This window comes from Rhinichthys klamathensis, unplaced genomic scaffold (genome assembly GCF_029890125.1).
Source record: "Rhinichthys klamathensis goyatoka isolate OS25496 unplaced genomic scaffold, OSU_Roscu_1.1 h1tg000020l_1, whole genome shotgun sequence".
Lineage (NCBI taxonomy): Eukaryota > Metazoa > Chordata > Actinopteri > Cypriniformes > Leuciscidae > Rhinichthys > Rhinichthys klamathensis.
Genome location: NW_026606571.1, coordinates 4271157 through 4288856, shown reverse-complemented (window position 1 = coordinate 4288856; position 17700 = coordinate 4271157). Strand labels below are relative to the sequence as shown.

Sequence of the window (17700 nt, the reverse complement as noted above, 5' to 3'; positions counted from 1 at the left end):
CCTGCTGACTGCGGCATTATATCAGCTATACATCACACTTTGAATATTCAAAGCAGACAGGCCAAACAAACACCGCAGCCGTTCCTCGTTCGCGCTCTCTCGCTCGTATTGAATGATTTTTGCTGTTTCGTTACGTGACTCAGCTCATTAATAGTCACAGTAAATAGATGCAGGGGGAATGTGGATTACGCCGTTATTTAACGTGACAGACGGCGCGTCTCTCTCATTATCTGCTGTCGTTAGGAACACAAAACACTAATCCCGCCGCGCTGGCAGGCTGGGCCATGGGGATCAGGGGCCCGTGGTTTTAGATGACACTTTTTCCTTTTTTTTCTATTAGAATTTAGGAGATTATTGATTCATCATGCTCCATTTGGTCTCGTTCGCAGCTTCTTGTCTTCACTTTTACACGAAGCATCTGGAAAACAAGAAAGCTGTTTTATAAACCCTACAAATCCGTCTCTTCCTGTTGTGTTTTCATTTATTTACTGTTTCCTCCCTTTTCTACTATCACTTTCGGCCACGCAGTCTCCTGTCGGTGTTACGGTTAAACGAACACTGCTTTTTCTGCGACTACTGCTGGTCTCCACTCCCTCCACATCGATTGGGCTCCATCTCACTAATTTTCTTCTCTGTTCCTTTAATAAAAGGCATTACTCTCTCTCTCTCTCTCTCTCGTTCTCATTTTCTCTCCATCTCAAGCATTTTGATTTCAATTGATCCGTGTGGACAAACCCTGCCCTTCTTGTGACCTCTTTCTGTGTCTGCTCCTCATCTTAACATTTCTCGGATAATGGAATACATCTGGAGCCTGTCCCACCTCAGTGAGCGATGCATTCGCTGGTGTTCCAGGAGGCTTCTGAAGAGTGATTTCATGTTGTACAGATACATTTAGTGAAGAATTATGGCACAATTTGTTTTTTAAAAGCCATTTTTTAGGGTGTGATGACCATGCACTGTAAAAAGTGATCAGTTGACTTTCTTCAAAAAAAGTGTAAATAGTTTAAAAAAAAAAAAAGTAATGTGGAATTCTCAAGTTCACATGACTTTTTTTTCAGTTAAGCAGTACATTTCTTTACTTAATAAATTTAAGGCAACGGGTTCACTTAAAATTTTTAAGTAAGTGAACTCAACTCTTTTTACATGATGTGTGACCTTTGACCTTTACCCATAATTCCATATACGTATATATGTACAGTGTGTGTGTGTGTGCATGTATATGTATGTACTGCATATATAACAAGCTTTTTCCATCCACATGCACCAAGGCTCAACATACCATACAACACAAACCGCTAGCCACAGCTCCCGCTCCCTTTTGCTGGTTTAATAAAGAACAAAGATCCACAAGTATAGTCGTCTTCGAGCTGACAATCATAACGAGTGAACTACTTTTATGGTGTGCAATCCTTCTACATTTTCTTGATGTAGGAACAAAGGACATTCATGTGTGTTAAGGAAAATAATGAATGTCAAAGATGCCTGTAGGGCAGTTGCTTGCAAATGAGACATCTTTTAAGAATCAGACAATATCAACAGAGAGACTAATTTATTTTCATAAAGTGACCCACTTGCATTTAATGATAACCGACTGTGAAAAATAACAAGGCCCTGTCTGGTCTCTGCTGTCATCAGAGTGGCTGTACGTTTCATTTCAAATAGCCTAAAGCATAGTTGGCATTAATATTTCCTTGTCTATTATTTTTTTTAATCTTTATTTGATTATGGAAGATATGGAGACACTTACAAGACTCCGGCTTGTTCTGGGCTTCTGTTTCCATTAGGATCAGCAGGGAATGTGATTGTTTTCAGCACAGACTGATTCATCATTTCAGGGGGAAAGCCATAATAAATCAAATCTCTGTCGCGCAGTGTGTAAAAAGATTTCCGTTGGCTTTTTGCTACTCTTCATTGACAGAGACATTAGAGAAAGGACAGAAAAATGCATTGGAGAAAGATAATAAATGTGGGATTAGGTTGTGGCTGGATTCGAACCTGCATCTCCTGAAACTTAGCTACATCTCAATATATCTAGTCCATGGTTTGTGTTGTGTGTTTTTTTTTTTTTTTTTTTGCTCTGTTTTGTTTTGTCCCATTGTCTCATTGATTCCTCACTTCTACCTTGATCTCTGTCTGAAGTGTCCTATTTGTTTTTAATATAATGGCCAGAAGCTGTTTGTGGTGTGTTACAGAGTTAGTGTAGTATATTTTTTGGTCCTTTTTCGAACTTTTTTTGTCACCCACAAGAGCATCATGGCTCAGTTGATCGGTGCTAAACACTAGGCCACAGCTCTTACTTCACTGAACTTTTGAGTTTTCTTTTTGTCTTTCTCTCCCTCATGTTAATATCTGTGGAGGACTGTGGCTAAAAATGGAACAGCTCCATCGCCTCCGGCTCTCTCTTGCTGCTGTTTGTGTGTGTGTACATGTTTTCACCTAATGAGATTTGCAGGCAGCCAGAGCCACTCGGAATGGACTATTAGTGAGACACATTGTGTTTTGTGTCGCCCCTTCAATGAAGCATTCCTTTACCCCCCTTGAGACACACACAACACGCACACATACACACACACGCAACTCATAAACACACTAATAGCTAATAAAACCCATAAACACACTAATAGCTAATAAAACCCTCATGTTCATTAATGAAACTGTTAAAAAAGAAAGCAAGCAAAAAAAGAAATCTAAAAATGCTGAAGAAAGAGGGAAAGCTTTTTTTTATGAGCAGACAGAGACAGAATTACAAAAAAGCCTGGTGTGATGAAGTTTTAGAGAATGCAAAAACTCATTTAGGTGCTTAAATAGCTAATATTTACAGTTTATTCATTCTCTCAGTCGGAGGTAGCCAGTGTGTTTGTGCTTCCTGGTGAAAGAAAATAGTGATTTGGTAGCAAAAGATTTCCTTTAAAGCATCAAATTGTCAATGAAGAGATTTGGGAAATTGACTTATGTGGGTCTGAAATATATATTTGAAGTCACATTTAGATATTGACTCTGAGCCCCTGCAATATGAAATATGTCAGTGCACCAGGAGAGTGCCCAATTCCTGTGTGCATTTGAAAATGTCGGGCCAATTTTCCATTCATTTTGCTTGTTAGGACTCAATTTCCAGCCATTTGTGAAACTGGTTTATGAGAAGCACAAAACCGAATGACTCTAATAAACTAGTTTCACCAGGATACTGCAATTTGAAAGGGGGCAAATTTAGTTCAGTAACTGGTTATTTAGGTTGTATATGTAGGGGTTTTTTTTCACCTCCCTCATCATCTATCATTGATCGCTGATTGACTGAGACAGGAAAAAGACAGGAAACATTCTTGCAAAACCTGATGCAACCAGCTTCAATCGCACTGTCATTGTAGTGTATGTGTGTGTCAGATCGCATAACTCATCATACTGACACACACACACACACACTCACTCACTGAATGAGTGTCACATATTGTATGAATGCACTCATCAATGCACAAATACACACAGGTTCCTCTTGCTCCTGCATCCAAAGTCCCCCAGCTCCCTCAGACCCAGAGAAAAACAGGTAGAATACAAAGGAGAGTTGACAGGCTTAAAAGAGAATATATAAACATAACCATGTTTTGTATAGACCGCCACACACGCTGCTGAATAAAACACACAAACACGCTCTGTCCTTTAAAAGAATCACACAGATAGGCGCTCTCGTCTCAAACATGACGACTTTCCTTAATTTCACTCCATCTTGCATCACTCATCTATTTGCCCATCTCTATTCTCTCTCATTTCATCTGTGTGTGAGACTGCCATTTATTTATTCACTAAACCTTATTCACTAAAATGCACCATTATTAAATGAGTATAATTTGGCGGCCTCGTTATTCGACAGCCATGTGTTCTTTCAGTAAAATTAGCATTTATCATCCACTAATGCATTAACAGATGAGTGAATACAAAAAAAAAACAAATGCTGCATAATGCAAATCACATCATCTTTATGTTAATGGACTCTTAACTTCTGAATATACAAACTCGAAACCCCTCAGTGCACTAATAACTTGTTTTTTTAAAGCAGTCCATCCACTCAGTGGCCATCATGACTGTTTTCTAGTAGCTTCTGTCTACTTGAATGTGTAAAATCTCCAAATCTGTCTGTTACGCTAACGGAAATGACAAAATTGGTCCCCACCAACCAGTAGTTTATCTCAGCGACCATCTTTAGGGAAAACGCAGTATGCATGTTTGCATTTCGTCTGCACTGTTTTAAAATGGTTGGTTATTTTATGTGCATATGATTTAGATAAATACTGATAAACAACTGAACACAAGAATGTGTTTTTAAACTAGTTAGTTGGATTTTTCAGCAGGGATTTGTCATTTCCCATGGTGAAGACGAATCGCAAGTGGCGTCTCATTAATATCTCAGAAAGCAATGACATTACATAGAGAGCAAATGGAGACTCTTGCTTATACGTCTTCTGCTTCTCAGAGAAAAAGACCCCATAAACTCTTGTATTTCTGCTACAGTTTCAGAAATCTCAATAACAGCTCACAATGTGTTCAGATTTTTCAAGATAGCAAAGTTTGTAATGATAAATCAACTATCTCAATATGAACTTAAGCGTTTCTCATCAGATTCCTCAGGAACTTTATAGCATTACACTCATACAGTATGTCAACAATTGTCTAATGTATTTCTACTTTTATTTCTTCTGAAGAATTTTAGGGAAAACGTCTAAGACAAAGTTAGTACTTAAATAAGAAGGTATTTTGAGTTGTGAAAAAGCAATATATGAGCAATAAAAATGTTCAGCAAATTCTTATGTGCATTCTAGAGCAAAAAAGACCAATAAGCTGATTGGCTCTTTTAATAGGAGGGCGGGGTTTGTTTTGTTCCTCTTTATACTGTCTCTGGTACACTAATCACTCCCTTTTGTGTAACACCATACACAAGCGTTCAAAAGTTTGCCATTAGTAAGTAAATTGGAAAGAAATTAAAGCTTATTCAGCAAGGATGTGTTAAATTGATCAAAAGTGACAGTAAAGACATTTGTAACTTTACAAAAGATTTAAATTTCAAAATAAATGCCGTTTCTTTTTTTTAACTTCTATCTTAAAAGAAATGCATCACGGTTTCAAAAATATGAACAACTATTACAACTATTTTCAACATCGAAAGGTAAGATACTGAGTAGAATGATTTCTGAAGGATCATGTGACACTGCAAGACTGGAGTAATGATGCTGAAAATTCAGCTTTGCTATCACACAAATGAGAAAATATATGAAATAAACAATTAATAATATTTCACAATATTACTGTTTTAGCTATTTTTGATCAAATAAACGCAGCTGAGCATAAGGGACTTCTTTCAAAAACTGTCTAAAGTCCTCTGGTCACATGAATATGCAGCGATTACAGTTTACCACCGTCATCTTGTCTCACTGATCAGCGCTCGCTCTCACGTGTGACCCTGAAGCGTGACCCCCCTCGAACAGAATACACACACGTGCGTACGCCCAAACACACCTACACTCTCCCACACTCTGTGTTTGCGAGCTGTCTCAGCGGTGTAATCATAGTTATTTCCACATGCATTAAGAGAGTCATTTTCTGGCCCTGCTGTTGAGTAAATTGCCGGTGTGCTCCACGGCGGCCCAACGGAGTGCGAGCGCATAACGTCCCAGACATCGGCGCCACAATTACGCAGCTGATATTACATCGTCCGGTGATGCTCATGAGTGTTTGTAATGCCCATAAGTGAACATAATACTCACTGCCACAAACACCCGAGCCAGATAGAGACAGAAAGTATTTTCTGGGGTGAAAGAAGGAATGTTTTGCAGGCAAAGAGAGAGATTGGTATTCCACAGGCGCGCTTAGCCGTCAGAACGAGGGAATAACCCTTTCATGTATTTTTCATGCTCGTTAACCACTCCCGTCGGGGTGCTGTTTGTTCTCTCTTCCTCTGTCTGCCTTATCTTTCCCCCTCTCTCTCTCTCTCTCTCTCTCTCTCTCTCTCTCTCTCTCTCTCTCTTCAGTTTTCCACCTGCTCTGTATTCAACAAACCCTCGGCTCTTCCTTTTTGTCTCTCCCCAAATTATTGCCCACAACTCTAGAGATCCCCGTTTGAGTCGTGTGTTTGTCGTTTGTGGGTTTGTGTCTGTCTCCTGCCTCAAAGCATCAAAAAAAAAGAAGGAAAGAGACAGGGGGTGGTCAGAGGAAAAAAAACTGATATATGGACACAAAGAGTCTGGAGTGATTGACAGGGAAGGAAGCTAGCAATGTTTTTCTCACTTTCTGTTTTCCTCTTATCAAAACGCAGCCGTTATTAAAGGAAAAATTAAAATGCGCTGGTATTCTTTGAGATAAGTGTCAACTTGTGTTTTTCAGGACGGAGTCTGTAGCTGAGAAGATGCTAACCAACTGGTTTGCTTTCCTGCTTCATAAGTTCCTGAAGGTAACTAGCCTCTTTGACTTCCTGTATAAGTACTAGTCTCATGTAGACAGACTTTTGACTCTCAGCATGAGGTCTGGTTCACTCTGCAGCTTATTCGGGCTCAGAGACGCATAATTAGACAGGAATCAGCCGTCATGTCATGATCAACTAGAGTTTGTATGTTTGTTGGAGATCATTCAAATAATTGGAGTCTCTACAAACAGTCATATGAGAAATATCAAAGACATTAATGTGTGTAGACTTTATGGTCAGACTTTAGATGTTTAGCATTCAGTTGTGCTTCAGGCTGTTTACTTGCTGCTGCTAAGTGCCTTGAACTAAAATATCTTGTTATATCTTTCCATGAATGGGGCAAATCCAGTGAGTAGTTAGGCAGTAGTAAGGCTTATTTTAGTAACCTGGGAACGTAAACACAAATTTGCTTCACATAAAGTCGATTGGAAATTGCATAAAGCCAACCAATCAGATTGTAAGAAAGCTTTTTACTTTTTACTTTTTTTTGGGTCCAAAATAGATCAGGTGATCTGCAAGTTAAAGTGACTGACTTAAAAGTGAAAAACACTTAAAACAGTAGTCTGCTACATGTTGTGACAAGGCCTTATTAGATTGGCCACATGACCTCATTATGTAAATATTAAATTCTGTAAATTATATAATTTCAGTAATAATGTAGTTATTTTTAGCTTTTTTTGTGTATGTAAAATGCCTTAAAGGGTTAGACCACCCACAAATGTCAATTCTGTCATCGTTTTCTCACCTTCATGTCGTTCCAAATCCGTAAGACTTTTGTTCATCTTCAGAACACAAATGAAGATATTTTTTATGAAAGATTTCTGTCCCTTCATTGACAGTCTACTCAACTACCACTTTGACGCATAAAAAGGTTCATAAAGAGATCATAAAACGAATCAATATAAAGTGAGAGGTTAAGTCCAATTTTTCTGATGGGACACGATCGCTTTATATGATGAACAGATTTAATTTCGGCTTTTATTCACATATCAACATTCATCAACTCACACATCAGTTGTGGTAAATGGAAGTACCAGCATGCTTGCTTGACATGCAAGAACCAATGAGGTTCATTCTGTTACGCAGCACATTTGAGCTTTTGCAAGAAATCTTTTGTAACACTGTAAATGTATTTGCTGTCACTTTTGATCAATGTAGTGCATATTTGCTGAATATAAGTGTTAAAATCTTTTTTTTTTAAACAAACACCAAACTTTTGAACGCTAGTGTACATACTATATACTACAGACATAGTACAAACCTTAGACAAGTCAGTGTGATTCCAGTTGTGATAAAGTAATAATAATAATGTGTGTTTGGTGTCTGTGTCTACAGGAGTGTGCAGGCGAGCCTCTCTTCATGCTGTACTGTGCTATAAAACAGCAGATGGAAAAAGGTCCTATAGACGCCATCACCGGAGAGGCCCGATACTCCCTCAGCGAAGACAAACTCATCCGGCAACAGATCGACTACAAGACGCTGGTCAGCATCACACTAATAAACATAGTATCTAATAAACTCTTATGAAGGTCAGTGCTGTTACTGTATGTGTGTATGAAAGCAGGCAGTCTGGCCTAGGGAGGGTAGTGTTCATTAGTCTCTCATACCCTGCTAAGGCTGAGATTGGGGTCCTGCAGAGGGTGTGAAATTAGATTTCTCGGGCCAGGAAATGGCCTTTTCCAGAGCCCCGCTCTGCACCTACGGTTTCACCGACCACTGCCTAACATCTTATCATCCTCATCCTCTTTTTTTTCCCCCCCTCCAGATCTTAAACTGCGTCAACCCAGAGAATGAGAACAGCCCAGAGATCCCGGTCAAGGTTCTGAACTGTGACACCATCACGCAGGTCAAAGAAAAAATCCTGGATGCCGTGTATAAGAACATGCCGTATTCACAGAGACCCAAAGCTGTGGACATGGACCTGGGTGAGTTAAACTGCCTTGCGCACAGCATAGCAGGATTGAGTTTGATTTTGCTTTTATACAACAGGTCCATATTTAAGATTTGAATTTAAAGTAACTAATATTTAGATAGTATTTTAAATATATAGATATTTTTAGTTATTTTGTCTATTTGTGTTGCACCAAAAATACAATTCCATATGAAACCACAGCTGGAAAAAAAAACTGTTTTTGAATGAATTATTGAGTGAATGAATAAGTTGTTTCAGAGACTGTCATAAAAAACTGTCACTTGTTTTGTTCCTTAATTTATTCGTGTTTTGAAGGAATAAGTTGACTGAATGATTACTCAGTCATTAAGAGTCACTTACTTCATTCCTGAAGTAATCTGTTTTTTTGTTCAAATATTTTAAGTGAATGATTCAATGATTCACTCATAAAGACTGTCACCTGATTCATTCCTTAACAAATTGGTGCTTTTGAACAAATGGTTTGAGTGAATAATTGAATGACTAACTAGCTGTAAAGACAAAGGGCCTGTCTAAATAACCACACTTGGGGTCTTGGCCATTTGAGGGTGTGTGCACGCAACAGGAAGTGCGCAAGACTTGTCCCAGGTCTGAAAAATGGCAAAGTGCAATACACTTAACACACACTTTGTCCACACTATCTCTAATAGTGCCAGCGTTTTTAAGGAATCAGTTGGCTGAAAGAGTCACTTGTTTATTTCCTGAATGAATCAGTGCTTTTGAACAAATAGTTTGAGTGATTTAAGGACTGACTTGCAGTATAAATACAATCACTTGTTTTGTTCCTGAGTAAATTGGAGCTTTTGAAAGAATAATTTGAATGAATGATTCAATGACTCATTCATAAGAAAAAAGTCACATATCACCTATTACTAGTGTAACAATAGTACCTGCAGAAAGATCACTAAAAATTCTCAGCACTTTGGACTGAATATCAGTGATCTTGGCCATTCAGATTTGAGGGCAAGAATTAATTAACTTTTATTTTAATTTTTTTTATTTTAATTAATTTTTACTTTAATTGATACATTTCAATACAGAATGACCTCACATTTTTTTTCAGAAATGTAAACTAATTTTAATTTTATGTTGTCTGTAATGTATAAAAAGTGATGGAAATGTACAATATTTGTGCACATACACAAGCAGGTGCATATGTGACCCAGGTAAAAGCTGACAGACGGCACTGACAGACTGACTCCACATTTTATTTCTGGCACACAAACGGCCATCTCACACACACACACCCTACACAAAAGCCCCCTGTCAGCGGTGCAAATCATCCTTCCAGCACCTTGGCCAGAGCAATCTCCTCCATGATGATGTTCTGTCTCTGTAGCTGCAGAACTGGCATTGCTTTTGTGTGTGTGTGTGTGTGTGTTGCACGCGCATGCATGTACGTGCGTGTGTGTGTGTGTGTGTGTGTGTGTGTGTGTGTGTGTGTGTCATCATCTGTGCATTTGGCAACCACGTAAACTAATAAACCCCATTCAACAGAGGAGAAAATCAATGATCACTCTCGCTCTGAGCCTGTCTATATCCTATCAGCTCTCTCTTTAGCATTTAATTATACCCTACTGCGTGTGCACACACACATTTCTAACCCATGTGAAAAGACACATTCAATGCTTTGAATCAAATCAATCTGCTTTGAGCTGGGGGAGGTTCACTGTGTCTGTTTTAATGGCAAATGTTTGATTTTTCAGAGTGGCGTCAGGGACGAATGGCCCGAGTGGTCCTGCAGGATGAAGACATCACCACTAAGATTGAAAATGATTGGAAGAGACTCAACACTCTCATGCACTATCAGGTACAAACGAGGACACACACGCTCATATATAATCTGATGGTGCCCTCTTCTGTCTATGTGAGTAGACATTAAAGGGGATGTATCATGGACTTTCTTTGCTCTATTGATAAAAAAACAATTTGATGTACAAATATGTAGACATACTCATCCGTTCTCGATACAAAGCTCCCTCCCAAGTGCAAAAAGAGCAAAAATAGTTTTAATCAGCAAATTAAATAAGATATATTAGGGCCTGTTTTCAAAGAATTTTTATATATATGCCTGAAAACGAGTGAATATCTTGTGAATTTTACTCAGTTCAATTTATTTGGTTTTATGGATGTTCAGATAGTTTTAACTGGAAAGGGAGATAAAAACACTGATTAAGAAAACCATTTTTGGATTGAATTTATTGAAACTAAACTGCAAAATAAATAGGTCATTCAATTGCTATGGTGTTGATGTCACAATTGTGAGCATAGTACCATATTCCTGCTTATGTTTATACATTAATCAGTGTTAAACAATTTGGTCATTGTTACTCATTTCAAATGCAAAGTGGTTAATCATGATAGAGGTAAATTATGGCACCTTGAAAGCATCAGGAATATTTAAGAAAAACATATCAACAAGGACAATGCGCTACAAAAGTAATCCTCTGTATATCAATTTAACTCCTCAGACATGAAACAATTAAGCTGAACCAAACAAACATTTCCTTTATCTCCCAGTGCTCCGAAATGTCTCGCTGTGAGTGTTCGGCTCCAGGGAGACAGACGGCTGATCTCTCTCTGAATCACACTACACAGGACAGTATAATAGAGGACAATTATTGAGCTCTGCGACTGAAAATTTTAAGTGTGGCGGCTGTGAAAGTGCTTGTGTGTGTGTGTGAGAGAGAGAGAGAGAGAGAGAGAGAGAGAGAGAGAGAGAGAGAGAGAGAGAGAGAGAGAGAGGTTGTCCTTTACCTTCAGTGGATTAATTACAGCCTTTACCTTGTCTTTACTTCAGACACCACAGAGACAGCACACGTCAGAGCAGGTACCTGATAACAGTGTTAGAGAGAGAGAGAGAGAGAGAGAGAGAGAGAGAGAGAGAGAGAGAGTGTGTGTCCAGAGTCATATTCTCATAATTACTTCTGAAAAAGCTCATCATATGTGCTGTTACAATGTGAGATATGAGGATGATGAGGTAGACGTGAAGAGAGAACACAGAAAAAAAAAAGAAGTGTCATTTCTAGAGTGTTCCACACTGCCTTTACAAAAGTTTACCATGGTAACCAAATTGTATTCTTACTACAGTGATTTTTGTTTTGTTTTTTCAATCAAAATTTTTGAAAGATCTCATATTATCATTTACACATATATACATATATAGAGTAACAGAAAGTAGACCATTGGACTTAAGAGTGGAGTAAGGTCTATTTTAAGAGAAGAGACAGTATAATCACTAGCTTTATTAGGAACACCTCGCTATGACCCTCGGAACTGCCTTATTGCTTTGTGGCATAAATTCAACAAAGTACTGGAAACATTCCTCAGAGATTTTAGTCCATATTGACATGACAGCATCACGCGGTTGCTGCAAATCTCCCATTTCACCACAGTAATGAGATGGTGACCAAATGTAGACCTTTTAATAAGTCTCTATGAAAGAGCAACATCTGAGCAATGCAATTTATGCCATTTTGTGTGCCAGTGTGTAAGTAAATAACAAGATGTTTTGCTTAGGGAGCTGTATACTAACCATTTGCTATATTAACTCTTACTGTTTCCACAGGGACCAGTGAAATAGAGAGTTTAGAGAAAGAAGAGAAAACAGAAGGCAGAGAGCTTTAGAGAATGCCACATTAAAATACAGGACTCCTACGCTTTCCACACAAGCACCCTCACCTCTCTCCTGAAATACTACGGATATGCTAATCCCAGCCATTCGCTGAGTTCCTCAATAGAGTAAGGGCATATTTTAAGAGAGCAGACAGTATAATCAGCAGCTGTGTCCCCAAGGCCGTAACCAGGGTTTGAAAATTAGTGAGGTCCGGGGTGTTGTGTAAAGAATTTTGCTATAATAATGGTTTGGCCATTGGAACCACATTTCCCAATGGACATTAAGCTGTGACCCTTTTTTTTTATGGAATTTGGCATATATATATATATATATATATATACAGGGGTTAAATTTGGATTTAATTATGTGTGGGGTAGTCTCTCACTAGGGGGGTCCGAGGGTTTGCCCCCCCGGGATTTTTTTTGTGAAAAATAAACCAAAATGGCACTTTCTGGAGAGTTTTGTGCAAAGAAAAAGTAGGTCTAGCAAGTTCAACGCAATCTCACGACCAATTCGTCCGAATTTGACGAGTGATTAAAAGATGGCTAATTCGTACGAATTCGTACGACCTCATTCGTACGAATTTGTACGATTTGTCTAAACCCACGTGATGGGTAGGTTTAGGGGCGGGGTCAGGGTCATTCGTACGAATTCATACGAATTGGGCAACTCGTCAAATATGTACGTTTTAGCAAAAATCGTACTAATTCGTACGAGTGAGGTCGTACGAACTGTTACGAATTAGCCATCTTTTAATCACTCGTCAAATTCGGACGAAATTCACACAGATCAAACACAAATATGCTGACTGAATAGATTGCTAGTTGAGAAACACTGCTTTAATTAATGTTTTTATGATGGCTTTGTGAAAGGTTAACTAAACAGCATGAGCCGTCTTCCAGCTGGCCAGTAAGTTATTTGGCAAATTTCATTCTGTAGGCTAACATACAGATCTGTTTTATGCTATTGTTTTTGATAGTGTTATACATTTCTTACAGATAATCGATTGTCATTGCGTTTGTCTTACCGAATGTGGTAGCTTTATGCAATTACAGTTTGTCTATAAGCTTCTTTTTTTTTAAATGTATTAATGCCGACAGTTAAATGTTGCCAGATATTGCTACGAAAAACAAGCAAAACAAAATAATAATAATAATCCGAAATAAGTTCAAAGCTTGTGTTTTGGAAATAAGGTTAATATATCACTAAACCTTCCCACATTAATAACTTCCTAAAGTGTCACATTAAATCAGAAAAACAGGTGACTACTGCCACCTTTCTATTAGGTGGATCTGGCAACACGGAGGCTGCACCTGCGTTCACAACGCGCTCTCAAGCCCCGTTCAGTTCACTGCGCCAGCTTCTCGCAGCAACATGAATTGCAAACACTCATATGAGGTGGTTTAAACACTGCTAATTAATCATTCAGAGAGCTTGACATTTTATTTTTGAATGTAAAAAAAATGACCGAGGTCCGGACCTCGGTGACCTCATAGCTGGCTACGGCCATGTGTGTCCCTGTAACGTTTCGTGCTGTGGCTTCATAAACCTGTGGTCACCATGTTCTTTTCTGATTGCTCATTTTGATTGCGCAGGGTTGATTAGAGCACTAGCCATGAAAAAGTTTCCATCAGTCTGAATGCTTGCGTGGACGTATTTCTCTAGGCTCGGCTTCTTCTCCCACTCTCTCTCTCTCTTTCTTCTTTTTCTCACTCATCCACTCTTACTTGAAATCAGTGAGCGTCTTGACCTTGCAAAGGCTGAATGACATTACAGGAGACTGGCAGCGTGTCCCTGACGGGCCACTGTACTCCTCAAATTTCCAATTTAAATAGTTGGAGCAGCATGAGAGACACTGGCATTAACAATTCAAATAAACAGAGGCCTCTGTTAATGTGTGCATTATTATCACCTGTATCTCACAGGAATGTCACAGTGGCAGAGAAATATTTTCAATGAGGCGTTTGACTAGGATTGTGTGTAAAAACTAAACAAGTTGTTCTTCGGGAACCCAGCTGAAAAAAAAAACTGCGTACATCAGTCTCAACTGGATTAGTGGACTTAAAGGTGGTCTATTGTGCAAAATTCACTTTGACAGATATATTGTTTTTTAACATAATTGTTGGTCCGGAGCGTGTAAACACAACCGCCCTATTATGGGGGGGGAAAAATTGATGATTTTCCCCACAAATCAGAAATGTTATGTCTCAAACCGAGCCATTCAGAAATCCATTCAGCATCCATTGTGACGTCACAGTGAAACAGGCCCCGCCCACAACTGGTGACGGAATCTGCCCTGTTAATCTCAAATGATATTATAACCTCTTTAGACAAAAAAAAAGTCATGTGCTGCGCTATTCGTTGATCTATCAAAGGCTTTCGATTCTGTAGATCACAAATTACTGTTACAGAGACTCAAGTTTATAGGCCTTAGTGAAGCGGCTCTAAATTGGTTTGAAAACTACCTCACAGAACGCACTCAGTGAGTGTCAGTGGAAAATTATAATTCACCTTTCCTTCAAGTAAATATCGGGGTTCCTCAAGGTTCTGTTTTAGCCCCTCTTTTATTTTCTATTTTTATCAATGATTTAGGTCATGGAATAGATTCAGCTAAATTACACTTATATGCAGACGATACAATTATTTACACAACAGCATCTTCTTTAAATCAAGCTTTGCAGCAATTGCAGAATGATTTTCAAGTGCTGCAGCGCTCATTGTCGCAGTTAAAATTAGTCTTAAACTCAAAAAAGACAAAATACATAATTTTTAGTCGAGGTCGTTCTAAGGAAACTGAAATGTCAATTAAAACTTTAAATAGTACACTTTTAGAAAGAGTTAGTTCCTACAAGTACCTAGGTGTATGGTTGGACGAAAGATTAGCATTTGACATACATATTGATAGGTTGTTGAAGAAGCTTAGGCCAAGATTAGGTTTCTTCTATCGCTTAAATAATTGTTTTCCATATGAGGCCCGAAAGAAAATAGTGGAGAGTACATTTTTATCTGTTATTGATTACGGTGATCTTTTATACATGCACGCAGCTACTTCACTACTTAGGAAATTAGACACTGTGTATCATGCTGCTTTACGCTTTGTTGCTGGTGCAGAGTCAGGGACGCATCATTGTATTTTGTATGATACTTTAGCTTGGTCATCTTTGCATCAAAGGAGAAAGCTACATATGTATTTATTTATTGTAAAAGCTCTTTTAGGTAAATTACCTTCTTATATATCAAGTCTTTTAATTTATTATACAAATAGTTACCACACCAGGTCTGGCTCTTATATTCGGCTAAAAGTCCCAAGGGTATTGTCAGAATCTGGCAAAGGTGCTTTTTCTTTTTATGCTCCTTGGGCTTGGAATGAGTTGCAAAATGTACTTAAGTTAGATGCACTTCCAACTCTGACCACTTTTAAACGTCTCTTGCATACTGCTTTGAAGGAGACTTGTAATTGTCTTTCTTGATTCGATTTTATCTGCTTTGTTCAGAAACATGTTAAATGTGGAATTGTTATACTGTGATTCTGTGTGAAACTAAATGTGCTGCCGTCTTGACCAGGTCTCTCTGGAAGAAGAGATAGTGATATCTCAATGTGATTCTCCTGGATAAATAAAGGAAATAATAATAATAATAATAATAAATAATAATTAGCTTAGCTCCACCCCTGAGTGAGCTGTACACAGTCTGCCATGTTTATCTGAAGGATGAGCTGTAAAGACACCCCTTTTCAGGGGGCAGGAAGCAGCAGCTCATTTGCTTTGTTGGCTCTAAAAGAAAATAAATAAACATCTCTGTTGTATATTATTGTATAAGGTGCTTGGCGTAGATCACTGCCGGGGGTTAAGCTGTCTTTTCGAGTGCTGACAAAACTCAAGGACTTACAGTCTGACATACGACCCTGTTTATATAACTGCTCGTCACATTTATTTTAGACATACAATGAAGATGTACATTATAGTGTATATTAACTGTTAAATTCCCTTGGATTTTCCTTTATACTATGCCTATATGTCCCTCAATGCATTCATCATGTGGATTATGATGCTTTCATCCATTTCACCTATTAAACGCCCATCATTCTGCTGTGTTTATCATGTGGCAAAGGCGTTTCATGCTCTTTGTGCTAGCGTGACCGAGCCTGCCGTATTTCAAAGAAGAGTCAGAATGGCAGACACATCACCGCATCCTTCCCCACCGCCTGGATGCAGCGTCTGAGTTAAAGGCGCGTTAGCTTGCCGATCGCCATCAGATAGAGCGCAGGCAGGGGGATCAGAGATACATGAGGGAAAGGGGTCAGCTGTCTGCTTGATGCAAACGTTATCATGAGGAAAGCTCACTCCTTATCACTCTCACACCCACCGGCGGCCCGCCCGCCTGGCTGAGGATTATCCCTCAAGGGCGAATGCTTCTCCCCTCCATCATTCAGGCTCCGTACGGCCACCACATACACCGCAGAGACACGCTGTGAGAGAAGAAGAGTAGATTGTGCATGAGGCTAGGTGGTGTGGAGCCAAAAATATGTTACAAATCCAAATGCCCGAAATAGTGTTTATAATTTATCATTTCTTTTTTATAGACAATGACTAATATTTGATGCTTACTAGCCATACCAGTTCCACGACTCCTGGTCAGGGGAACAGAAACTCTGGAGGGAGAATTTGAGCCATGAAAAAGACATCTGTGAGTGTCAACCTACTCGGCCACCTCTCTGAGGTGATTCGTCCACAGTCCTGGACTCTTTCAAGTGTCTCTCCAGTCAGGCTATTAGCCCGCTCTGCAGTAAGGGTTGGCCGAGGAGAAACCTGCACTAATAGGGCTGGAGCTTATGGGGGCGTGTGGGGGCTAAAGTAACCCCATCATCAGCTGTGAGAGTGTAGGGAGGTGAGTGAAGACTAACTACCCTCAGCCTTCAGCGGAGCTCAGGAGGTCCTTAAAGTCTCCATTATGGTGCACAGAGAGGTTTTCTGAAATAAAATGGACTCGAAATTTGATGTTTTATGTTGACGGGGGATCTTAGATTGTGGCACTTGACCTAGTTCACTAGTCTAGTATCTGAAAGACCTTCTGGTAACACTTCCTTTTACAGTCCTGTTACCCATGTACTTACTATGTACTTATTATAGTAATTATAATTACTGGGTAATAACTAGGTACTAACCCTGAACCTACCCCTAACCCATGTACTTTCCATATATTAGCCAGTACTTTCTAGGTAAGTACACTGTAAGTACATGTAAGTACTGTACTGTAAAAGGAAGCGTTACCGACCTTCTTTGGTTTATAGAGGAGGTTGTTGACCTATTTTCAGTAGCTTTTGTTAAACGAATGCAATCCAATGGAAAGTTGTGTTCGCCACAGAATAAAACTATTTAAAAGATAATTGCAATTTTTTAATCTCACGATTCTGAATTGCGAGTTTACATCTTGCAATTCTGACTTTTTTCCCTCAGAATTGTGAGATATAAACAATCTACAGTCCAATTCTGAGGGAGTGAAAAAGACTGACTTTTTTCTCAGAATTAAACATTTAATTCAATCGCAATTGCGAGTTTAAAAGTCAGAATTGTGAGAAGTCAAATTTGTGAGAAAAATATACTACATAAAATATTGTTTTATACTGTAGAGACCAAGATAAGCACCTCAAAAGCTGATAGTATGAGATTCGGCCAGGATTTTGCCAGTTTGCTTTCAGGAAGTTGC

General features: G+C 38.9%; 1 protein-coding gene across 1 annotated transcript in view; it reads left to right on the top strand.

Moving 5' to 3' along the window:
• Positions 1–17700, top strand: part of LOC130075779 (plexin-A2-like) — a gene marked incomplete at its 5' end in the record, with an annotated part of 61501 nt that overhangs the window by 30858 nt on the left and 12943 nt on the right. Inside the window, 4 exons of the mRNA XM_056240549.1 lie at positions 6370–6436; positions 7784–7930; positions 8214–8373; positions 10085–10188. Of these exons, the coding sequence (XP_056096524.1) occupies positions 6370–6436; positions 7784–7930; positions 8214–8373; positions 10085–10188 (478 nt within the window). The remainder of the gene's footprint in view (positions 1–6369; positions 6437–7783; positions 7931–8213; positions 8374–10084; positions 10189–17700) is intronic.